Source organism: Nematolebias whitei, chromosome 14 (genome assembly GCF_014905685.2).
Source record: "Nematolebias whitei isolate Nwh7 chromosome 14, NemWhi1, whole genome shotgun sequence".
Classification (NCBI taxonomy): Eukaryota; Metazoa; Chordata; class Actinopteri; order Cyprinodontiformes; family Rivulidae; genus Nematolebias; species Nematolebias whitei.
The window spans coordinates 10,289,154-10,314,411 of record NC_056511.1 but is presented as its reverse complement, the minus strand read 5'-3'; the positions used below and the strand labels follow the sequence as shown (position 1 = coordinate 10,314,411).

General features: G+C 38.4%; 1 protein-coding gene across 1 annotated transcript in view; it reads right to left on the bottom strand.

Moving 5' to 3' along the window:
* Positions 1–24,668, bottom strand: part of ttc3 (tetratricopeptide repeat domain 3) — a 41,635-nt gene extending 16,967 nt beyond the window's left edge. Inside the window, exons 1-18 of the mRNA XM_037687829.1 lie at positions 24,548–24,668; positions 21,367–21,440; positions 21,241–21,268; positions 17,215–17,371; positions 15,615–15,696; positions 13,398–13,448; positions 13,095–13,227; positions 12,888–12,973; positions 12,045–12,139; positions 11,540–11,602; positions 8,842–8,896; positions 7,662–7,806; positions 7,437–7,461; positions 7,270–7,324; positions 5,884–5,914; positions 2,843–2,903; positions 2,551–2,611; positions 2,308–2,463 (exon numbers count right to left, since the gene is read on the bottom strand). Of these exons, the coding sequence (XP_037543757.1) occupies positions 2,308–2,463; positions 2,551–2,611; positions 2,843–2,903; positions 5,884–5,914; positions 7,270–7,324; positions 7,437–7,461; positions 7,662–7,806; positions 8,842–8,896; positions 11,540–11,602; positions 12,045–12,139; positions 12,888–12,973; positions 13,095–13,227; positions 13,398–13,448; positions 15,615–15,696; positions 17,215–17,371; positions 21,241–21,268; positions 21,367–21,429 (1,347 nt within the window). The 5' untranslated portion in view covers positions 21,430–21,440; positions 24,548–24,668. The remainder of the gene's footprint in view (positions 1–2,307; positions 2,464–2,550; positions 2,612–2,842; positions 2,904–5,883; positions 5,915–7,269; positions 7,325–7,436; positions 7,462–7,661; positions 7,807–8,841; positions 8,897–11,539; positions 11,603–12,044; positions 12,140–12,887; positions 12,974–13,094; positions 13,228–13,397; positions 13,449–15,614; positions 15,697–17,214; positions 17,372–21,240; positions 21,269–21,366; positions 21,441–24,547) is intronic.
* Positions 24,669–25,258: the final 590 nt, after the last annotated feature.

The window sequence follows — 25,258 nt, the reverse complement described above, 5'->3', positions numbered from 1 at the left end:
GGGAGAGCAGTACCACTTATAGCCACTAGATGGCAGCATAGTAGTAGTAGCTGTATGGTATGCCTTTGTATCATGTAATAAGTAAACGTGGCTATAATGACAAATTCAAAAAAGTTTAAGACAAAAAGAACTGGTCTTTATTTATTAGACTTTATGAAAGGGATGACTGAAAATCTTCACCTATTAATGACACAATCGGCTTGCCATATACCCCACCTTCGTTCTGCTCGCTGTTTGGAGCAACCTCAGCTTCATTTTGCTGCACTGCCTCGGTGAAATGCAGCTAATTTGACCATTAAAGTCCTTTTATTGAGCAAAAGTTCAACTGAGACAAAACCTTTACTATAAAGTCGAGCAAACAAATAATTGTTTTTAGGTGGTTATCTTGTTAAATTTGCACAGATACTCATTGCACACACGCATTTACTTCCACGTATCAGGTTTTGAAATGCAGCTGATTTGACCGTCAAAGTGCATTTATTAAGCAAAAAATACACACACACATTTACAATAATTTTGATTTAAAAAAAATAATTGTTTTTAAGTGTTAATCTGGTTAAATTCTTGTTAAAGTCTTCCCATGCACACTCCCGCATCCGCCATTTGACAGCCGATCGATTTTTGGCACAACACCGGATTACATTTCTGGGTTGTCAGTGGTGATGCGTAACAAATGTGACGTCAGCGGTGACGCATAATAGATGCGACGTATACAGCGAAGCGACATATTTTTAGATTTTTCCCATTTTTAAGACATATTTGGGCTGATGTGACTTATGTGGCGGTGCGACAAGTACGGCGGAAATTACGGTATTTAAAGGAGGGGTGGACAGAGCAAGCTGCTTTAAAACACCGAGAACGAACAAGTGGTTAACCTCAACGCAGTGCTCGTAATGTCTCTGCACAATTATTTCTGAAAGCTGAAACCTGCAGAAAAAATGAACTCATTTCCACGATGAGCCACAGTGGGCTTTGGAGCAAGAAGTCACCACAGTCCATTACTGTCTGTTCAGTTGGGAATCCTAACGAGACTCAGTTTCATAGTTTTGGACAAAACGCCTTGTCAAGATACTCAAAGCTCTTTACAACACAATATGTGTCCTCATTTATCCATTCATACAGCACTCTACTAGATCTGTACAAAGAATAATCAGTGGTTTACCACATTCATACACCGATGGGACACACATCGGAGGCAATGAGGGCTTTAGTTTCTTGCCCAGGGACACTTCAGCATGTGACTGCTGGTGGAATCAAACCACCAACTCTTCCATTGGAGGACGACTGCTGTAACCACTCAGCCACAGCCGCCCCAAACTTGAGAGTACTGCATGACACACATTATATGCCCATCGACAAACAACTATACAGCAAACTATATCAACAGCTAAGACCTTGTAAAATCTTTGACCTTAATTTGTGACCTTGACCTTAGAGTTGGTGTGATGAAAGGATTACACAAACAAGTTTAGGGAGGATGCATGTGTCTATAAAGCTGCATTAAATAAGTCATGGAGCAGATAAATAAGATTACAGAGTAAACATCCAAACTGAGCTCTGCTTCCACTGATTGCTGAATAAAATCAACTTGTTTACTTCGTTAAGGAGTCTGTGTTTTAAGAGCTGACAGATGATTGTGAAACGATGTTGAGTCACAGCGATGACGTCGCAGATGATTCATGAGGAAAAACTCCGGTGTGGCTTCACTTTGTGCACTTCTTGTAAAAATTGTGAGCCGTTTTATATTTGGCTGCTGTCTGTCAAAATTAAGTTAGTCGATCGAAAAGCTCGTCTTTAACATGGGACCTTGTGCGCCTTAGCTGAGCTTAAAACAACACCAGGGTCCATCCATTACATTTTACCTGCTTCTTCCTTTTCGAGTCACGTGTCCAAATGTCTAAATTGAAGCCTTGAAGGTGTTTAAAGCAACAAAAGACAGCTGCTGTTTTTTCCCCTTTGGCTCTTCACCCAGCTGACTATGCTACAATAAACTGACTCGAGAGATTCTTTTTAAACAATTATTTATCTTGAGAGATTAATATCTTGTCTTTTTTTTTTATTATGATTAAATTAATGAATCAAAACTTACAGTATGTTTGCGAATTGTACATTTATTCACAAATAAAATCTCTTGAAAGAGAATTGAAGTCTAGCGATAATAAAGCAAAAAGTCCATCATCTGATGGACTCCTAGTTGTCGGTGGTCGATACATTCATCCAGTTACACAATCCTACTTCTGACCAGAACACTTCTTTGGTAAATTCCCTGAACGTTAAAATATTTTGCCACATCTGAGCAGCGATTACCTTTGGCGTTACAGTTTCCAGCAGGTTCAGCGCCTGACTGAAGGCCTGCTCTGCGTTGCGGCTTCGGAGGTCGTAGAGGGCAGAGTGAGCGTCCTGCACCAAAGATCTCAGCTCTTTACAAAGCTCTGCTTTACTCCGATCAACCACCACCTGGTTCTGAGGAGGAAAATACACAAGTCAGCTTTTTCATTTCATTTAAACCAATTATTAGGGGTTATTTATGTCATCTGAACAATCTCTTACCTCTTGACCAACTGCGCGCTTTAATTTCTTCTTCGTTGGGGTGTTTAACTCTCCCTTCTCACTGAAATCACAGAATTTCAATTAATTTTAGACGCCTGCAGCAAAATGCTTGAAATTCGTCAACTTTACAAGAGACCAAAGAAGGTTTCTAAACATAGAACGGGGTCAAACGTTTGAGAGGTGACAGCTGCAGCCCACATATTACAAATATCTAAACCGTAGAAGCAGAAATCTTCCTGCAGTTGGACATTTTACATAAAAGTGTACATTTGATAACGGCGCCTCCACTTACCTTTTTGATGGCGTTGAGACTTTAGGTTTGCTCGGCGACTGTGCAGAGTTTTCGGTTTTCACTGAGAAGACAATTGTTTTTTATTTTACCAATTTTCTAAACACCAAGATTTCTAAAGACAATTTCCTCTGCTCTGCATGGTTCGGATGCTAAAGCGGACAGAAACGACAGCTCGGACCTGTTGCAAGACGTTTACGAATACAGAAACACCTTCCCAACTTTGAGACACCAAAAGAGTTTGTTACAAAACATTCTTTTTTTTTTTAAAGGGTGGCTAAATAATGAAATGTGTAGTGAACTAGGCCTGATGTCAAAACCTTGACCTTAGGCACCTTATGGGACAGAAACTGTCATTTCATTGATTTGAATCCAGAAATACAGGTTGACCCATCCTGAGACTTTCTTTCTTGAATTGATCAAGTGAAAGAACTCTCTTTTCTATTATCATTACCATTTTACAAATGTTTGATAATCAAATTGTGTTAGTTCAAACAATGTTTAAATGTTGAAGTGAACTACTCATTTTTAAATCAACTGTGAAACAGTAATAACGATTTTTAATCCTCATTCAAAGTAGAAATCAGGTTAATGATGCATTGTCTGATTTTCTGTCTTCAATGAGCAAGTGTGTAAGTTGGTCAAAGTTCAAGTTTCGGTCAACTGCAAGTTTACTGAAAAAGAAATGTCATGTTTAACTTTTACAGCAAGATACTAGAGAAGTGACTCCACGAAGTCTGAGTTCTTCATAACAATCTTCTGTCTGTTCTTAAACAATCTTAATCTTTTTCCTTGACTTTTCATAACACCTTACATCACAAAACACACCTCTGTTTTGGTCCATCGACCAATCAGAAACTCCCAAATGAACCGGAAATAGAGCTCTTTAAATGTTGGTACTTTCTAGTTCAATCCAGTTAGAGTTGGAGTAGATGGAGAGTTCTGCAAGAGGTTCCACCTCCAGTTGAGTCGGGTGGAGAGTTTTTGCAGCTCCAGTCGTTTGGGAGAACAGAAGTCCAGCCATGATTCAAAGCTCTTCCGAGTCTTTTGGGATTATGACATCTTCCACCTCTGAGTGGAACTTCTGAAGGACTCCACTCATGTGAGTCCACCGTGAGCTGAACTGTTGTTGATGAAGTACCGCCACCACTCCGGACGGTTCTCTGCCATCCTACGGAGACGCTGGACCGGTAGCGTAACCAGAGCTCCGTTTCCACTGATTCATCGTCAGAGAGGTAATGAGTCGAGTTGACTACCGAGCGTACCGAGGAAAGCTGGGTCGAATGGAGGGTGTCGTTCTGTCCAACACTTTTCACTCACACACACACCATCTCCCTCCCTCTAAACTTCAATCTTTAAACTCTTCTATCTGCTAAGAAATTAATCCAGATATTTTTAGAAATGTCTGAAGCAAAGTTTTTCAACCACCGCCGTGTGGTTAATGTCTGTTGTACTGCTGGAAGTGAGAAAACAATCGCCGTATTGTTTACTTCCTGTAAAACTGATTAATAAGCTGTCGTTATTTTCAATTCTTGCCAATTAATGTAAATGTGTGATGTGTTAAACTTGATTCTGTTAATAAATGACCCACTGTCGTTGGTGAGTCAAAGAGAATTAACGTTTCCGTCCACATTTTATTAAATTCAGATGCACGTCATTATACAGTCCAGAAAAATGAAAGAATCCGTTTAATTTATGAATATATATCAGCATATGTTCATACTACAAATGCTTCTGCTCAATCTGAACTTTAAACAGTAACCCAAAGACCAAAGTTTGATACTTCATTATACAAAATGTTACAATATAAACAAACAAACTGTAACGAGTGTTTGCTTTGATAACTCTGACCTCGACTCGATGTAAAATAAAAAGCTACACTGAAGCGAACGTCTGATTAATGAGATTTAAAAAGTTAAAAACACTCAAATCCATCTTCTTCGCACTGGGCCAAGTGCTGCTGTGAGAAAACACTTTGTATCAGATACCAAATACCTTCCACTGTGGCCCAAATCCCCTTTCGTACAAATCTAAAACTTGGATTTTCAGAACGTCGATTACATGATGCAACTGCAAGAATTTGTGCAGTAAATCGTATTTTTCCGTTGTAACTTTTAGCAAAATCTTCTTTCGGATTTTAATTCTTCAGGGGCCTCCACAGCGAGTCATCCTCCTCCATCTCACTCTGTCCTCCGTCCTCACTCCATGTCCCATCCAAATATAGCAAAATGCAGATTAATAAAAATACGCGCCCGTTTCTGATGGGAGAGATCGTTTGATCGACATACTCGTCATCTGTAAGGAACTGTCACAGTACAAATATGCGTCTCGTTACACTTGTTTTCTACACATTCAATTAAATCCACATGTTCAAACTCTAACGAACAGCAGCTGGAGGCTTTGGATGAAAACATGACCTCAGAGACTACGTTTTGAAAATAGAGCTCGTTATGGTTTCCAGTTATCAGGCTCCTCTCTTGTGGAACCAACTTCCAGTTTCTGTCCGTGAGGCTGACATGTCCGGTTCTAAGACTGAGACTTTCCTTTTAGGTAAATCCTATAGTTAGGGCCAGCTTGTTATGCTGCTATAGGTTTAAGACTACTGGAGGACAAACTGACCTCATTTCCTCACTCTGCTGCCGTCTTGCTCTACTGTTTGTATTTATAATTATTTCTATCTTCACATGGTTTTTTTGCCTTTCCTCCAATAAAGTACACCTGGACCCGTCGTTCTGTGATTGTTGGTTTCTCCTTCCTGTCCTCTCAAACCCCCGCAGGTCAAAGCAGATGGCCACTCGTCCTGAGCCTGGTTCTGCTGGAGGTTTCTTCCTGATAAAATGAGTTTTTCCTTTCCACTGTTGCCTTTGTGCTCAAGACTGTGACAAAGTGTTGATTCAACACGACCTGCATCTTCCGTAGATAAATTTACTAATCGGATTTTATAATGTATGTGAATGTTTCTGTTCCGTGCCCTGAGACAACTTCTGTTGTGACTTGGTGCTTTATAAATAAACTGAGTTGAAATCGGTTTCAAACGCACTCACCCGTCTTTTGGTTCTTTTTCATGTCTTTGACCTGCAGCAACAAAAACATTAGTTCTAAATTAAAGCAATTAATCAAAGCAGCAACCATTAATGGTGAAATATAAAGGTACAAAAAAGTAACATTTTTACAACGGCAATTATTTTATACACGTACGAAAAGAAAAAGAATGATGAATTAAAATATAAACTGACATTTTTTTTTTCATTTAAATACCAAATTAAAAACTGAAAAACAGTCAAACCACATTTAAAATAAAATAAATTCAACTATTCCTTTTACAGGCGAGGTTCACTGTTGATTTCTTTTTGTGATATTCTCTAAATTTATTTGTACATTTTACCGTCCTTTTTTACCTTTAAAATAATTAATCTGGAACAGCACTTTTGATTACAACACATTTCTTTTCACATAAATTGTCAGTATTTGTTTTAACGATCTTAAGGTTATTATGAAGTAGATCAGCTAAAAACTAGGTAATATACACATGAAATAAAAAAGCTCTGAACATTCAAAGTAGGCCTATCGCTAACAAATTTTGCTGGGCGATTATCTCAGAAATTATTGCGATAAACGATAATATTGATTGAAATTTGACAATTAGTAATTTTTGTCAAATTTAAGAAGAATTGTTGGTTAATTTGTTTTGAGTGTAGTACCTTTTTTTGTACTACACTCAAAACAAATTAACATTTTTCCCCCGAGGTCGGCCTGTTAGCTTAGCTCGTAGCTTAGCTTCTCAGCTTAGCTGCTTTGAAAGATACAAATACGAGATTTTGGACGGGTGAAAAGGATTTTAAAGAGAAAAGAGGGGGGTTTGAGTGAAGAGCACCAGAGTTGAGCCATGTCTTCAGTAGAAAGAGACACGAAGAAACAATAAAGCCGATAAATGAAAATGAGGTTGATAATTTGCATCTATCATGCGATTGATTGATTTATTGTTTATCGTGACAGGCCTAATTCAAAGTCCAAAATTATTTGCACTAATAGCCCCAAATCTAGTAAAGTTAAAGGAATCTAAAAAAAAAAAAAGCTTTCATAATTGCATTAAAGTATAATTTCTAGCACTGCTACCATTTCCATCACAAACTAAATTTAATTTGGTACAAAACTTCCATCATCTTCTACTTGCTTCTTCCTTTTTGAGTCACAAGGGTCATTGGTGCCCATGTCCAGCAGTCACTGTGCGAGAGGCGGGTACACCCTGGACATGTCTCCAGTCCATCACAGGGACAGAGACAAACGAGACAAACAACCATTCACTCTCTCACTCACACCTAGAGACAGAGTTACCAATCAGTCCAACTTATTTAGCCTAAAACCAGCAGTGTTATGATGCGCCGGTTCCACAAACTCAATAATTTAGCTTTAATGCGATCATCACTCACCTTTGTGGGTTTTGCTCGATCACTTCTGGCACCACTTTTTGTCGACTGCGGTTGGCTAAAACACAACACCAGCTTTAAAACTCCTCAAAAAGTAAAAATGCTCAACACCTAATAACGAACGATCATTTCCGTACAGTGCGTACGAGGAAACGAGCAGAGAGACTTACCTCTGCTCTGGTTTTGACATCTCAGCTGAAAGAGAAGCACAGTTTCAATATTCAGGAAATGAAAGTGAGTCACTTCCACTATCAGGCAACAATCAGGCAGGTTAAACAGAAAACTGATAAACAGTCTGGTTTAACTTCAATTGGCCTTTATATTCACAGCACGAGATGACCAGCTGCAGTTGTTACAGAAATGTGTTGCTTTATGTGAAGTGGAAAGGGTCTGACCAAGCTCAAGCCTCTGGTATTGCTGTTCCAGGTCTTCGAGTCCATCTGGGTTGTCTTTGCACAGCAACCTGGCGGTCTCGTTGGCTTCTAAAGCTATCTGGTACTGGTCCAGGTGAAACAAAGCTTCACAGTACCGGTAGTGACCCTGAAAACGGAATCAAAAGCTTCAGTTTCTGAATCACACCTGACGTTCATTACTGCTAAAAGCATTTTAACAGGGTAAAAAAAAAAAAAATACTTTTGTTAACTTAACATTCCTTTCCTGTCAAGCAATTTGTTAGCGCTTAATCCATGTGTTGAAGCTAACTCTCAGCTACTACCACACCAAAGTTTAGCTCACCAGCTGTAAAACTGACTCGGTTACAAACTTTTTTGTGTCCACTAGCTGTAACAGCCATCTTGAACCGAGATGACTCCAAAACTTAGCGAGCTGTAGACTGACATCCAGTGATTCCTTTGAGTTTCACTAAAACTGGTCCAGTGGTTCATCAAATATTTTGCTAACAGACATAACTGACCATAACGGCAACAAAGTCCATACTCAATAATCCAGGTATACAATCCAACATTTTTCAGTCAGGTCATCTGGACAGTTTCTTTTTTTTTTTTGTGCTGAAATGTTTCGCCTTCAATCCAGAAGGCTTCATCAGTCAAAAAAAAAAAAAACAACACACAACAAAACTGATTGCATCCCATAAATACTAGACCATAACAGCATTTAAAAACAGATCTTGCACAATCGGTTAGTGCTCAGAGTTTGTGTTGGGAACGGCTCTTAGCTTTTACCACACAAGTTTTACCTCAATATCTGAAAGATTAGCCGAGTTGTAGCCACATTCAAGTTTGCTAAGGATGCTTGGCTGCGGCGGCCATCTTGAGCTGGGTTGACTCCAAAAGGTAATTAGCTAAAGATGTACACCGATTGCATAAATAAAATCTGTCAGCTGATTTTTAAGATATTTTGCCAACACTAACACAAAAACAATTTTGCCTTTGGCAGCAGACAAACCTTGATAAGTTAGAAAGAAGGTTTTAAAGACCTGACAAACAAAAGCATCCTTGATCAAAATATTTTAAATTAGAACATTAAAAGTCTATTCTTTTACAAAAATAAAAAGTTGTCCGAGTGTCCGTTTGCTGCAGTAAAAGTGTGCAACCAGATCAGAACAGAGATGAGTACCTTTGCCCAGAGTGGCTGGATGAGAACGGCACATTTTCCATCAACCGCTGCTTTTCTAAAAGGGGGCAAAGCAAAAAATTACTTTTTACTTATTGGATAGAAGAAAAAAAAAAAAATCACATTTTAATATATCATACATAAGAACTAAAATAATTAAAGGCAGTCTTGTGGACGTGAGGCTGATTTATTCATGATGAAGATGCTTTAGGTCGTGTGACGGGAGGACGGAGCAGAAGACGGAGCAGCCGGGCCTCATATGCAGAAACGAGATAATTAAAGACGCCGAGCAGAAAGACAAAGCTCCTAATTTCCTGCTCTGTCTACATCTATGGTCATGGAGGTGTGGATCACCACCGGAAGAATGACATTCTGAATACAGGCAGATAAAACAAGTCTCCTCTGTTGGATGGCTGGGCTCAGCCTTAGAGATAAGGTGAGGAGATGGACAAATAAATGTTTTATTCATGTTTAAGGTTCATAAATAGCGTATTGGGCACTGACATGATGGAATTTAACTACGACTGTTCTCAACATTACAAGCTGTATGATGTTAGTGTCAAAGGAACTTGGGTAAAGGTTATAGAAGTTTATTAGTAACTAAGGTTAAATTGATGTATGATAGAGTTGTTTCGTCTCCTCAAGGGAGGAGCCTGCAGGCGCACGGAGGAGCACCGATAACTCCAAAGCCTCCTCTTCATCTGTAAGCTGGAAAGCAGAGGTGGCCTTGACCTCGTCTGTCTGATAATGTGGATTAAAGCTCTTCCTGCCTCTGTCCGGCGCAGGTTCTCACTGATGAGGCCAAAAGCATGTACCTCTAGTTTTTGTACATCTGTGAAAGCATCCTCGTGACTTCTACCCTTGCAAGTAAAGACCGGCGTAAAAATCTTCTCGTATCCTCAGAGTGGCTTATTTGAGTAAAGAGATGATGAAAGGATATTTATTCGATCCAACAGACGGTATGCCGTCTCTGAAAGATTTGAACAGTGAATGTTTGTAGTTTTTAAGACCAGTGTATTTCTGGACTCGATTTGAACTGGGAATGTGAATAAAACTCGAGTTAGAAGTGCGTAGAAGTAGTGAGGTTTCTTTTCTTCTTATTATTATTATTATTTACTCGAGGTGGCGCAGAGTGATGGAGCCTGACGAGTGGAAGAAGCAATTTCCTCTTCTACCAGGTGCAATGGCGGAGCCAGGGGGTGGACAATGGTGGCCTCAAGCCACCATAAATTAATTTTCAGCCACCCCAATCATTTGAAAATTGAACTGCCACATCAAAATCCAAAATGGCTAATGCAATCAATTTTCAAAAGAAACCTCGCTTCCATCTAGACCAGGGGTCTGCAACCTGTGGCTCTGGGGCCACAAGCGGCTCTTTGGTCCCTCTGCAGCGGCTCCTTGAAGCTTTGACCAAAACTTCACATGAAACTGAATTTATTGGTTTTTATACCCACAACAGAAGAAACTAGTTTTACCAATTTTCCTGCAAACTTTCTACAAATGTGTGAATAAAGCTACCAATACAAGAAAACGTGGATTAGATTTAGTCACTTCATTTATCCAACGTCCAGCTTTATGGTGGGATCTTTGGAATACCTTTAAGACCGATTGCTTCGAACAAATACGGTACATTTGATAACTGTCAAAATATTTTAAAAAGTCAAACTAAATAAAAGCATTTATCAATTAAAAGGTTCAATAAATCACAATTATACGGAAGCGGATTAGGGCCACAGTTTACTATTTTAATTGAAATGTTCAGAATTATGACTAACTTTAAATTCTGAGAAAAGTAAAGTCAGAATTCAGGAGATTTTTTTTTATTGAACTGTGGACATAATCCTCTTCCAAACTCATGTTAACGTTATGCTTTATTACTCCTAGTGAGATAATTATTTTCCCACAAATAAAAGGTGGGCTCATCACGGCCCGCAGAGTTCAACGTTTCAATTTGCTATCAAAATTTGGTTAAACTATTATTTTATTTTCCTTCTTTGCATAAATACTGTATTTTCTTTTGTCCTAAAATGTAAAAATATAAAATAAAACTCCTCATATACTTTTAATTTTATAATGTCACCCCCACAAGCTGGAACCCCTACTCCAACAATCTCGAAGTGGCCCATGGGCCATCAGTTGATAATCCCAGATGTAGTCGGTTTCACGGCTTCACATTTTATTTCCTGAGTCAAGGAGCAGAAATGGCTCTTTTGATTGAACAGGTTGCAGACCCCAATCTAGATGCACACAAACCCAAACCCACAAACCAAAAAGGAAGTCTGGACTTCACTTTTTTTTTTGCGCTCACAACATTCACGGATGTACGGAGAGCATCTCATATTCCCCCTTTCTGCTCCGAGGAGGCGGACAATAAGACCCTGCAGTTTCCATGACCTCTATAAAATACTGTTTACATGCAGAAGTGTTTTGAGGGGAATTTTCTGTTTTCTTGTAAAAATGGTACATCATGTTGAAACATGCCCGTGCAAACTGTCCTTTAAAAATGTAAATATAAAATATACATCGTTGGTATAATGTGATGAGAACAACAATAAAGAAACCTTGACCTCGACTTTCTACACATTGGTAAGAAAGAAAATAAAAATGTTAAATTAAAGGATTTTAGTCATGTGACAAGTTGATCGGCTTCTTTGATTCTTCAAACTTTCATATTTAGAAGTGAGAAACAGAAAATACTTACAGATACTCCTTAATCTTGATGTAGCACAGGGCTCTGTTTCCATAAAGAATGTGGTTGTCAGGACTAGGAAAGAAAAATGAGTTGTGTAAATTATATAAACAACTTTACCATAGCACGCCCTTTTGGGGAGCATGTCAAACATGTTTGCGTTGCCTTTCTAATTTTTCTTCTCCTCAAATGAACTGATTTAAAATACAGTCAACAAACAATAATAATACAACTTCAATAAAAGGTATGTAAATGACTTGTTAACAAAACCATAAGTTTACGTAAAGATATTTTTGGACAGTAGTCGTCAAAGTTCGGGCAAATAAGTTCTTAAGATACCTAGACATCAACTAGTGGGTAAAACAAGATTACTTAAAGCCCATTTTATTGTTTCAAAGAATAAAAACAGTAGTCATGAAATAAATATAAACAGGTACTGTGGATGTTAAATAGTTAGTCTCGTCATGTCAAATCTAAAAAACTTTAGTTACACAAGTAATATTAAAAGAGTACTTACTAAAACTGGATGGCTTTGGAATAATATTTTACAGCTTGTTCATAAAGTTGTTTCTTAAAATATTCATTTCCTATCTTCTTCATGCTTTCACTTTGCTGAAAGAAGAATAAACACATTAAAATGGGCATCCAAATCTTTTGCACGTCACAAATATACTAAAAAGCATTAAATATCAACAGTCTGTTTATTGTGCAAATTCAACCTCGTAATAAAAATATTTCATGCAACAACCAACACATTCCCTCTCAAACTTTTCTTTATAGAAAAAACAACTGTAATTGCCGGTATACAAGCAGCTTTTTTCACATACTTTGGACACCGTGGCTCATACAATATAATGTTTTCTTTATTTTTATGTTTACTGCATTTTATTTTTCCTCCACAGGCTAACGAGCTTACTGCTGCCAAAAACGTTTACGGGTAGGTTCGTCGCACCTGGGCGCTTCCGTAGCTGCTCAACACGCGCCTCTCTTGGAAGAAACGTTTCTACATTTTTGTTGTTGTTTTGCTTTTTGAATGTCTAGAGGACCAGATTTAACTTTTTTAGATAATTCAATTAGGTTTTAAACTCATAAGGTGTTTAAACAAAACTTAAACATGTAATCTTTTTTTTTTTTTAAGCCACATAAAAAAGTGCACCTATAAAGGATTTTAGGCTAACGTACAAATGCTGAGCTAGAAAATCAATTTTAAGTAAATTAATATTTTCTCCACAAAGAATAAATGCTTTAAAAAAAGTCATATTTGCATTTCTATTTAAACTTATGAAACGTTACCATTAACCAAAGAAAAATGAAATATTTACGGGCCCAAAGCTCTGAGGATCGTGTTGTCGAGTCTTACCCCTAAAGAAAGTTCATCGGGTTCAACCATCAGATCCGCCAGCGTTTTCTTCACGTTGTGGCTCATTTCCTGAATAAACCTGGCAACTGAAAAATAAATTAAATGGTTACATTAATTACTTGAAGAAACATTTGTGCTTTTAACAACCAGAAAACTGCACAAATCCTGTTGTGCAGTGAAAGGAACCAGAGCTCCATGGTGTCTTACACTCAGAGAAGATGAAGTTGAGGGTCAAGAGGGAGTTGGGAATGCCGAGGATCGCCAGGTGATGGCGTATAAAAGGATCCTTCGATTTCTCCAAAACTTTCAACGCTTTCTTTAAAGTATTCGAACAAAACTGCTGTGGGAGAGAATCACCGTAGAGTTTACACTCGACCGACGACAAATTTAATCCTCCGTTAAGTGTTCGTTCAAATGTTTCTACTTTATTTTTTCATCGGTTATTTTAACACAAAATTAATCTGTAAAGCAGCGTGTGATCGGTTTTCTTTCATTTCCTCCAAGACTTACCATATTCATCTGGTCACAGTAGAAAAGCACTTTGGGAACGTCCTTCTCCAGCTGAAACAGAACAAGACTAATCAAAATCAATGTTTTAAAAAAGGTTAAACATTAAAATTGCAAATGTTAAGCCTATATTTTTGATTTATTGTATTGTTTCATGAATGTTTACCGATAGGGCTGGGCGATATGGACCAAAATTAGTAGATATTTTTAAGATGAATATCGCCATTCATCTTAAAAATGTCTACTAATTTTGGTACGATAATTTAATTAGAGATAAATTAAATTTGGTACAATACGATATAAATGTTTTTTTTTCTTTCCATAAATTAATAACAAACAAACAAAAATATATTTGATTCAAAGATTAGTCCCAACTGTCACGCAGGCACCTTTATTAACAAAGAGCTGTAACTGTACAAAAATGTAAAAAAAAAAAAAAAAAAAAAAAACAGTTTTTTAATGCATAAAACAAAAAACAGCTTAAAATTTAAACAGAAAAAACACACAGAGCAAAAGGAATGAAAGGGTGAATCGCTCTTTAAAAAGTCTGATTCTAAGGAGGTAAATTAATTTTATTTAACAACAATAAATAATAATAATAAATAAATTTATTAACACATCTGTTAGAAAGCCCACATTGTTGTGTAGGTGGCTTGTTTACTGAGCTTGGTTCTGTTTGGTTATGGCTGCTTTCTGAATTTCATGGTTCCTATGCTCTTGAATGCACCGTGGCTGCTCCGACGCTACTGAATGCAGCACCGCTCTGTGTAAAGTGCTGCGCATTAGATATTTTTCTCTTTTGACACAGACGGAGCTTTGCTGTTTGAGCATCTGTTTGTGTTAAGACCAGAAGAAACAAGAAAGAAGGTATTTGTGTGTAAATACCAGAACAAACAGAAAATAAATCACCCCAACTAAGCTGGATATATGTCCGTGTTTGGTGCTCTAACAGTTAATTTCCTGGAGAACACCCAGTCATGTTCACACCAATCAGGAATTTACATCCATGTCACCAGTCTTGACTGTGAGTCAACAAACACCTATTGTGATGACTGATAATCTGCATACGCATCTAATCTAGCTTGGAGCTGCAGCAGTTTTACACAGCAGGTGGCGGCCGGGGGGGGGCTGGGTGTGTATTAAGTGAGGGAGAGGAGGAGGGGTCACGTGAAGACAGACTGGGAGAATGACAAGATTTTCAAAGTTAATTACAGCTACGTAGAGTAGGACAGTTTTTAATCGAGTCTTAGACCCTGTACACACGTAGCCGGATATCAGGAAAACCGAATAGTTTATCATGCGGTGTGGCCTTTCATCCACACGTGAACTCCGGTTGATGCAACTATAAACGAATAATAACAAAAACTCCGACCAAAGTGGAGATTTGAGAAATCTCCTCTTTCGGGTTTGCGTGTGGACTTTCGGAACCGGAGATATGCGCATTATGTCTGCGACAGATGGTGCAGCGCGGCGCTGACGTCACATGTGCGACAATTGTTTTTGTTTGCCCATTCATTCAAAAAGCGCTAAAATATCAACATACTTGTTCTGACAGGATTCCCAGCCTGAGTTTTATTAACTTTGTACTCCAACACGGTATTTAATAGTAGTTCAACCTCGCGGTCTGTCCACACAAACGAACCTCCAGGCGCCATGATTCAATACTAACAGGAAGTTGTGGTTGCTTTGAAGGGTTGTGATTGGCTGATATACGTTTCACCTTTGCACTACACTGCCTCCTATGGGTTGGGCATATTCTTTACAACGCTCTGTGGTGAACATCACCGGGTTCATGTAGACGATCATTTTCTCTATCCGAACATGTATGTACGGCGATATTTTTTTGCGCAGATATTCGTTTTTTCAAACACCAGGCTACGTGTGTACAGGGTCTCATTTTATATCGCATATGAAATTATATCGATATTTTAAAAATATTGAGATATCGCCAAGCCCAATTAAACTAAACATGGATATTTTTGCTGCAGAGGTCTTGCTTCAATTTCTTAAGAAGCTCAAAATTAATTTTTAAACTCTCAGTACTGAACAGGAGAGCCAAAATAAAATCATCACAGTAACTTATTACTCCTTAACTTGTTAAAAAAAAAAAATAATAATAATAATAATGTTAATCTAATAAAGATGCTCATGAACCAGTGATGTTGCACTTTCACACACACGGGAACAAAAAATCGTGAGGTTAAAACTAGACAAACTTACCGTTACTTTCTCCACGTCACACAAGAGTGATTCCACAATCTGTATCTTGATTATGTTCAACAGGGTCAGCTCGTCCCTGTCCCTGAGAGATCAGAAACGATGAAACAATCTAAACCCAACGGTCAGATAGAAAGTGTTTTAAAGCAAACATGAAATGGGAAGAGCGTCAAAAAAATTGAGCTTGTTCTTAGATGAGATTAAAAAGAACTACGGTAATCTGGTCTCTGGTTTTCTGTGGCCACCATGAGCGTGTAAGGTCATCGGTGCTAAACAAAGATCTGAACGTCAGGATCTACAGCGTGAAGACATGATTCAATCTGCAGCCTCTGGAAACGTTAAGTGGTTTTTCCCAATGTTTATTTGGGGGCAATAAACAACAAGAAACAAGAGGGTAAGACGTATTTAATTTATCTGGCAACCCTCATCGTGTATGCAGCGTCTGCATAGTTACGTCCAAACTGATGAATATATCAACCTCTCTTTGTAACAAAAAAAAAGGGGGTCAAGATGGTGTAGGGGCGGGGCAGGAGACTTGGGACCCGAAAGTCCCGGGTTCGATCCCCGGTCATTGCACATCTTGTGGTGTCTCTGAGCAGGACACCACATCCCCAGTTGATCCCCGGGCGCCCTCTACAACTGCCCACTGCTCCACCTGGTGGTGGATGGGTTAAATGCAGAAAGCCAATTTTGTATGTATGGAAACATACGATGACAACACATAACACATTATTATTATTATTATTATTAACACTCTGCCATTTACTAAAACTGTTAGTGCAGACAAACTTTGGGACTGCAACTGCCCTTAGTGCGCATGTGCGACTTCACGCTTGCAGAGCATTTCACACCTCCGTGGGGGGTTCCCCCCCCAAAAAAATCTCCACTCTGGAGCTTTCAGAGAGAATGAGTGCCGTTATGTAAATGAAGAGCCGAACTGCAGCAGAAAGGCCGTTTGTCGACGGGGCCAGACTGGCTACCTTGTAGAAAAAGCAAGTAACAAATTTCATAGTCTATTTTTTTAATGCCATGTGATCTACCCGAGCTACCTTTGTGACCGACTGGCAGATCGCGATTGACGTTATTGGGCACCCCTGTTATAGTCTTCACTCACTTCAGGTTTGTTCTGGCATAGTTGAATAACCTAATTACGGTAACTGACGTTATATACATGTGAATGTCTCTGTGCAGTGCCCTGAAACGACTTCTGTTGTGACTTGGAGCTATAAAAAACAAACTGAACTGAAAATAATTCAATTGTAACCTCGCTCTTTGAGCTACAGTGTTCGATCATAGCTGGCCGTGGCGCTGATGTCATCAACCAAGGACGGTAACTCATCACACAGTCGTATCGTTTGTTTAAATACAACACTAAAAACAAGTCTTTTTTAAAAATAATTTAACCTTCATTTATACAGGTTAGTCTCGTTGAGCCTCGAGGACTCGTTTACAAGAGACACCTGTAAAATATTAAATCAGAGAAATGGACCCCTGGAATGTTTCACCAAAGTGTTTTAAAGAGAAAAACATGAAAACTCGTTTTTATTTCGACCTTTAAAATGAAGCGTCAACAACAAGTGTTGGCCATCGTAGCTGTTCTTACTTTGAGTTGATTAAACCTATATCCAGAGCCCAATCATAAGTCCTGGAGTTGTCCGGCTGCAGCACGATGGGGAGCCAAAAAACACAAACTTTCATTCGCTGCGAAGCTTCCCTTCTAGTTTTAACAGGGATGGTGTTCCATCGAGCTAAAATGTGTTCTACAGAAATAAAAAAGAAGAAGTAGAAAATTAAAGCGGCAAGGACACAATTCAAAAACAAAATTTACTTCATAAACTAAAACCGCTCCCGCAGACCTGCTGCAGATTTTTGTTCCATGTCTAAAATATAGAATCAGCTGCTTGGTGGATTAACAATCTCATATTTGTGTCTTACTTCGAGTTTAAGTGCCACATTTTTATTTAAGATCCTTTTCAGAAGGTACATTTGCTCCAAATGAAAACATTTCTCATAGATTATAATAAAATAAAACGTGTTTTAGACATGTAAACATATTTCCTACATTTTAATGGTCTGTATAGATAAGCAGGGCAAGAAAAGTGTCTTGAAAACAACTACAGGATTTTTCAGCCTATATATCCTGTTTGATGTATTTTGTTGAGACTAAGCAGATAACTTCAGGTAAATTTCACCAGCTTCAGGTTAGAGATAAAAGTTTACTTCTAAAGAACTGATGAGCCAACAGCTAGTTGGAGCGCAACCCATCTCAAATGGACTGGTTTTTGTGCATGCTAAATTGAATTCTTGAGCCAATTAATTCAATTAATGTAAAGTATATTAATATTTTAAATTAAGGAAGTGAGGTTAAGGAATGAAAACCGTGTCATCGCTTGAAATATTTCAGGGACTTTCATTACGCAAAGCCTGCCATAGCACATCGACATAGGGCTGGACGATATGGACCTAAATTAATATCTCAATGTTTTTTTAGATGAATATATACAATACATATCTTGATAGGTTTTCTTTCCATAAAGTTATAACAAAAACACATTTCTGAGTTAAAAAAAAAGGTTAAATCATTTAATATGGACCAGTTTGTTTAAGGGAGAGGAGAAACGTTTCGTCTTCCATCCAGAAGACTGTGGCCTGCCAACCAGATCAGTCCCTTAGCCTTCATTGCTGTGTTTCAAGCCAACCTCCTGTTCGAAGCTTTTAACACATGCAACAAAAGGACCCATCTGTCCAAAACAATCAATCATCATGCATAACAATCAAATGTTTTACACCAGATGGTCGACTTGCTACTCACAGAAGCAGCCTGAGGACACCAAGACCAAAATGGTTCAGAAAAAAAGGTTTGTAGGCTCAATCAGAGGCAGATTAACAAAACACAGACTGATGAAGTCTTCTGGATGGAAGACGGAACATTTCTCCCTTAAAGAAACTGGTCCAGATGAAATGGTTTAACCTTTGTTTGTTATCCCTTCAAACCATATTTCTGAGTCAAAGCTTTGTCCCAGTTGTCACACACTCATCTATTAAACAGCTATAACTACAAAATTAATGTCTCAAAAATAAAATAAAGTTCTTTTCCTGCACATCAAAACCAAAAACACAGCTGTGCACTTAACATTTACAGTACACAGAGAACATACAGAACAAAATGAAAGGCTGACTTGCTCTTTAAAGTCAGATTCTGATTAAGTATACAATGCATCTTTAGGTCCGACACCCAGACATTTTCACACATTTCAGGAATTTCATCCATGTCACAGAAGTGGCTCCTATGTGGTTCAGACAACAAAGACCCTAACAAACCCCAACTGTGAGGTTTTGATAGGTCAACCTGCATATGTATATAGCTCATCTTGGCTATGAGCTATGCTAGGTACATACAAAGCTGAGCCTCAGCTTTATAATTCGACCCCCCACACTCTGTTGTATGAACTGAGAAAGCTCCTCTCGCATCAGAAGCGAAACGACTTCTGTTACAACTTTGTTTTAAATGGTGAAAAAGATTCACAGTGCTTGAACCTTTTGTCGGGACTTGTTTTCTGCATTGTTTAAATTTTCTGCTGCTCATCTGATGATTTGAATCCAAACCATCTCCATATAACTGAGTCATTGTCTTTCTGCTCACCAGCTTTCCCGTGTTTTCATCAACCCCCTTGTGCTGCTGTTCTGCGTATTGTTTTGATGCTACTAGTGCTTACTGTATTTTTAGTTGATGTTTTTCTTAGTTCATATTAGGAATGTGCGATATGGCATAAAATTCATATCACGATATGTATTGTGAAGGGTGGCGATAACGATGTGTCCTTTTGCCATCATATATTTTGAATTAAGAAAATTCCACTACTAGGTCCAGAGAGTTTTTAAATAATAAACAAATCAAGTATTAGGCTTCTTTCTTGTGGTGCAAAAGATACCAAATGTAGTTTTAGCCATATGTTTTAAACAAAAGAAAATGTTAACTCTCAACAGTTTCCAGTCTTCTCACTTAATGAACAGCAACAGAGCAGCATTTTACACTGAAACACTTCACCCTCCAAACCTCTAGTGGGCGACTCCTTCCGCTTTAATGAAGAGCTGACACAAAATGACTCTGTGGCTTTGACCAGAGGGTCTCGGAGTAAAATCACACAACACAGCGTTCTTTTCACAGATCAGAGAGCAGGTTTCTCTGAAGCTGACCAACAATTACTTTAACTTTCGACAGAAAAAAAAAAAAAACTTTCGACGGAACAGCGTTTTGCGCATGCGTCCGAATATGGCAAGCCGGCCTTAGTTAGCTTGTAGCTTCGCTACGTAGCTCTAAAAAAAAAAGACTAACGCCACTTGCGCACAGTTTTCAACAAAAAACAAAAGGAACGATTAAACTGACAGCTCTGATTTTACTTCAGACACAGCATTACTGCGGTTAGCCGGTAGAAGACAGACTTCTGTCGTAGGCTAAATTTCTATCGTTTCTACCGTGTACCATATACATCGCACATTCCTAGTTCATATCTTCGATCTTATTACCGTTTTTCTTTTACATTTTACTGTTGGATGTAACTGGGACCCCGAGTACACAATCTCGTTCCACCACATGTACCACACGTGGTGGAACGACAAATAAAGAAACTCGGACTCCATTTTGTGACCAACTGTGTCTGATAACATTCCACCCCACCTGTGCTGGTTAATGCTTTCCATTTTCACCATTTATTCTTGTATTTCAGCCAATATAACAGCCTGAGATATTGCTTATATCAATATAATCTCATCGTATACCGTGTAGAAAATTATCTCAATATTTTTAAAATATTGAGATATCGTCCAGCCCTACATTGAACTGCACAAAGCTGTGTGCAACTAGACCAAAGCATTTGTCACGACATTCAGTTTTACACGACCGGCTCAGACGCTCAAATTATACAAGAAAAAGTCAAGTTTTCCACAAACTGGTGGCCACGATGAACAAAGTCCACCATCTTTGATTTTCAGATAAACACCACAATTTATGAAAGTGTAGGAATTATTCATGCCATGTTTGGTGCTTGTATGACAAAATATTTGTGTGATATTGACAATCTGCAGTGCTAAAACTCCAGTGTTTATAACTTTATAAAAAGGTTTGTAGAAACAATAACCATTTAAATCTTAAGAACCCCATTAAAAAAAAACTGAAAGACTGTTTTAAAGTTTCTCAGTTCTAAGATCAGCTGACTCGAATGTCAGATGTTTCTGCAAACGTCTTTCTTTTAAATTGGTAAACTACTAGCTGCCAAAATATTTTCTTAATTGATTCAGTTTAAAGATAAATCAGCTGTTGTTTTGAGCTTTCAATGGTTTTCTCTCACTGCAGGAGGATACTGTACGTTCCATTTGATAAAATGTCTTAACGGTGTGTTCAGGAGCAGTTTCTAACAGATATAGGTGCCCTGTAGTCGTTTCATCATCACTAACCTTTATTGTTGGATTTAGTGTTACAAAGATCTCAGGTAAATCAGTCCGCTTTTAGCAGAAATATTTTTTGTATTATCTACCCACAGACTTCTAGAGTTTATCAAGTTGAAATTAGAACATAATTTTAATAAATCTTGTAGCCCTGAATGTTGGAAATGACCTTAATATTTCTTACCTCCTGAAAAAGTACCAAACTCTTCTCCCTGAGTGACCAAAATAATAATAATACATATTTAGTGTGAGATAAAAGAAGAAAAGGAATCATTTAATGTTGATTTACCGGCTCACACACAGAACTCACCTTAAATTTCACATAGCTGCACTGCTCCCACTCGCTATCAGAGTCCGAATCTGAATCTGACATTTTGGCAAACTCTGCAAACACATTTGGTCAAACTGTCAGTACATTCTGAAGTAAAACAAGTTTTAAAAGAGAAAATATTTCACATCTAAAAGCTCTAGCAGCTACAATCAGTCCGTTTATCTCAGCTACTAGACAGTTTTTAGATATTTAGTTAGCTTTAGGTCGTTTTCACACTAACAGACTCGCTTCGATCAGGGTCCAAAACTGGGAACATCCGTTTACATTTTCAGCTGCTGTAGTTCACATTCACACTGCACTGTCAGTCGAGTCAACCTGTTCCCCCCCTCGCCTGTGGTGTCGCTGCACCAAAAACTACTGAAGGAAACAACACAAAAACCTCTGAAGAGGCTTCTGCTGGAAATAAAAACAAAAATGGAGTGGCGTCAAATTTCAGCGGTTTTAAGATTTCTGTTTAGTCATAGAAGTTTAGAGGCAGAAGACCACGGAGAGTGTTGTTTTTCCACACAAGATGGTTGAGACGGTCCTGAAAATTAGTGTTGGCGACAACCTCCTGATCTTGACTGGTGGTTTTTGATGAGAAAACAGCTCTCTGTTGTAACTGTCAAGTCATCGAGGAAATCTACAAAACACACTAATAAACAGAAAAAGGAGAACAGCAGACGTAAAAACATTGTCATCCCTTATGTTGCTGGAGTATCAGAGAAATTCAGAAGGATTTTCAACAAACATCCCAGTACATTTCAAACCCAACAGGACTCTCAGACAGAGGTTGGTCCACCCTAAAGACAAAACACCCATACACAAACAGAGTGGTGTAGTGTATGCGGTCCAGTGCAGCGAGGACTGTCCAGACCTCTACATTGGAGAAACTAAACAGCCTCTTCACAGGCGCATGGCTCAACACAGGAGAGCCACCTCTTCAGGACTAGATTCAGCAGTTCACCTCCACCTCACAGATAAGGGACACTCTCTTGAGGACCAAAATGTGCACATTTTGGACCGAGAACCAGATGGTTTGAGAGGAGGGTGAAGGAAGCAATTTATGTAAAAAGAGAAAAGCCGTCTCTTAACAGAGGAGGTGGTCTCAGATTTCAACTTTCAAAAACATATAATGCAACTTTAAAACAGATTCCCAGCCGGTTTTCACACCTGATGGGAACAGAGGGGCCTCGTCTGTGAATTAGAGGAACAAAGACCTACTGTTAAGGTGTGAATTGCCAATCTACATATGCATGTGTGTCTTATCTCACTCAGCCTTATAACCTCTTTGAATTGAGAAAGCTCCTCGGATGAGGAGCGAAACGTCTTCTGTTACAAATAAAGTCCAGTTGTTTTTGTATTGAACATTTTTGAATTCCTAGATATGTCACTTCAGTATTCAAAAAGCGTTCAAAACAAAAACAACTGGACTTTATTTGTAACAGAAGACGTTTCGCTCCTCATCCAAGGAGCTTTCTCAATTCAAAGAGCAGAGACTGAGTTGTTCAGGTTATAAGTCTGAGTGAGATAAGACACACACATATGTAGATTGGCAATTCACACCTAAACACCTTAACAGTAGGGGTTTCTTAAGGTCTTTGTTACTCTAATTCACAAATGAGGCCCCTCTGTTCCCCATCAGGTGTGAAAATGGGCTGGTAATGTCTTAAAGTTGCATTATATGTGAGCGAAACGTCTTCTGTTACAAATAAAGTCCAGTTGTTTTTGTATTGAACGTTTTTTTAAATTCATCATGTCCTGGATGACTGAGAATCTTCACCAGCATGTCATTTCAGTATATTAAAAAAAACTATACTGAATTAAAAGGAACCAATTTTAGGTCAACCAAATGCTATAATCAAAATCATTTTCTCCTGAAACCATTTTTTCCTATGGTTGTTTGAGCGGTACAGAAATATGAGAGCGGTGGTTGAAGAAGAGAGATGAACAAGACTCTGAATATTTCAGCGCATGCACATTTTCTGATTTTGTCCCTATGCCAACTTTTAGTAGCCCGTACAATCTCTGACGAAGTTGCGAGACCAAAATGACAATTTTATCTTCCTTGCAGCTCCGAGAGCCCGTTCACGATAAGATCTAGGCTGAACCTTTTTTCCCCCTCGTGGGGTTTGAGTGATTGGCCATAAATGTGAAGAGTTTGATTAACGCAACCATGCACTGGCTGCAGTCAGTGGGAGCTGACATTAACATTTGAGGTCCAGGATTCACAGTATGACCACAAATCTCTCTTGAACAGATGATATGATGTGTGTGGGTGTTGCTGAACAGCAGCAGGACAAGACTTGCCAAAATAGCCACTGACATCCTGAAAAAAAAAAAGAGGTCATCCTCCAGCTGCGGAAAAGCATTCATCTCTTTGATTGACATTGTCCAACAACACGAATCAATGCATTTCAGAACTATATTTTGGAAAACTACTGGAGTAAACTACTTCAAACTGCACTACTTTTTAACAGTTCAGGATAACCCTTTGCAATGAGTAGCCCTAAGCAACACACACACGTGGGTGTCTCTTAAACTCCAGCCAACTCTTGCAACACTTTTTTAAAATAATAATTAATAATATAAACATGAAGACTAAAACTGTTCTGAAATATCATCCTCCTGAAACGGTCTGACACCACATTGTTAGGACGTGTGGGTGTGGTTCGGAAAAAACTAGTTCTGCTTCGTGATTCACGCTGGAAGCTGAGAACTCAGAAAAACAACTGGAAATGTACTGGAAGCCATTGTGCAAATAAGAAAAAAAAAATACTGCCACAGAAATCAACTACTGTACACCGAACAATTATTTGGAAAATAAAAAAATGTGGATTCTGAATGTGTTATTTGGCTGAATTCAGGGTAAAATGAAATACAAGTATTTTTCAGATCAAAGCAAAAAAACCGAAGCACTGTTAGCATCTTAGCTAACAGGACCGAGTTAATCAAACGGGAACAAAAAAGGCTTATTGCATCATAACGCAAGTGATAACGTTAGCCTTAGAACATAATATTTTCTAATATTTTGGTAATATTTATTAGCTGTACATCGTGTGTCGATACTTTTTCTTGCTTTTTTTAGTCGCGACCTACGAACCATGTTTACAGATAAATTGCATTTAATAAAAAACGAGTTTCATAAAATACCGACAAGTAAAAGTGAAAAATCACCAACCTTCAGATATCAGCTTTCAACTTAATATAGAAGCTCTCACGTCCTTTTTACAGCACAACGTGCAGAAGTTTCAGACGTCGTGAACACACACAAGCACGTAGACGTTAACTCTTCTTCTACTGTCTGTTTTTGAATTTGTTTTTCTTCTTCTTCTTTGGTGGATCGCTGGAGTCAATGAGTCTCAACAGCGCCCCCCGCTGTCGGATACTGACACTACAGAAACAAATCCAGACCCCACACATTCAATTTCAGGATAAATGCATAAACTGAAATCTTTTTTGTGCTGAGGAGGAATATACATGTGCTAGAGCTCAGAGAATGTGTTGAGGATGACTCTCAGCTACAACCACACACAGTTTAGTTCATTATTTGTAAAAATGCTGAGTTACAGCCATTTTTGTGCCAGTTAATGTTGATTACCGGTACCTGTTGTTGTCATCTTGAATTGGGGTGGCTCCAAAACTCACGTGTAGATGTACATCCAGCGATCATGTTTTTATAGTTTCATTAAAATCCATCCAGTGATTTGTGAGATATTTCACTAACAGACAAAGTTTTAATCAAAAATAACTACAGTGTGTACAACGTGGGTATTTGGGATAATGCTCAGCCACTACCACACCAAAATTGTTGCTTGATATCCTTAAAACCAGCTGAGTTACAAACATTTTTTTTTGCCTTTTCTAAAATCGCTTAGCTGTGGCCACCATC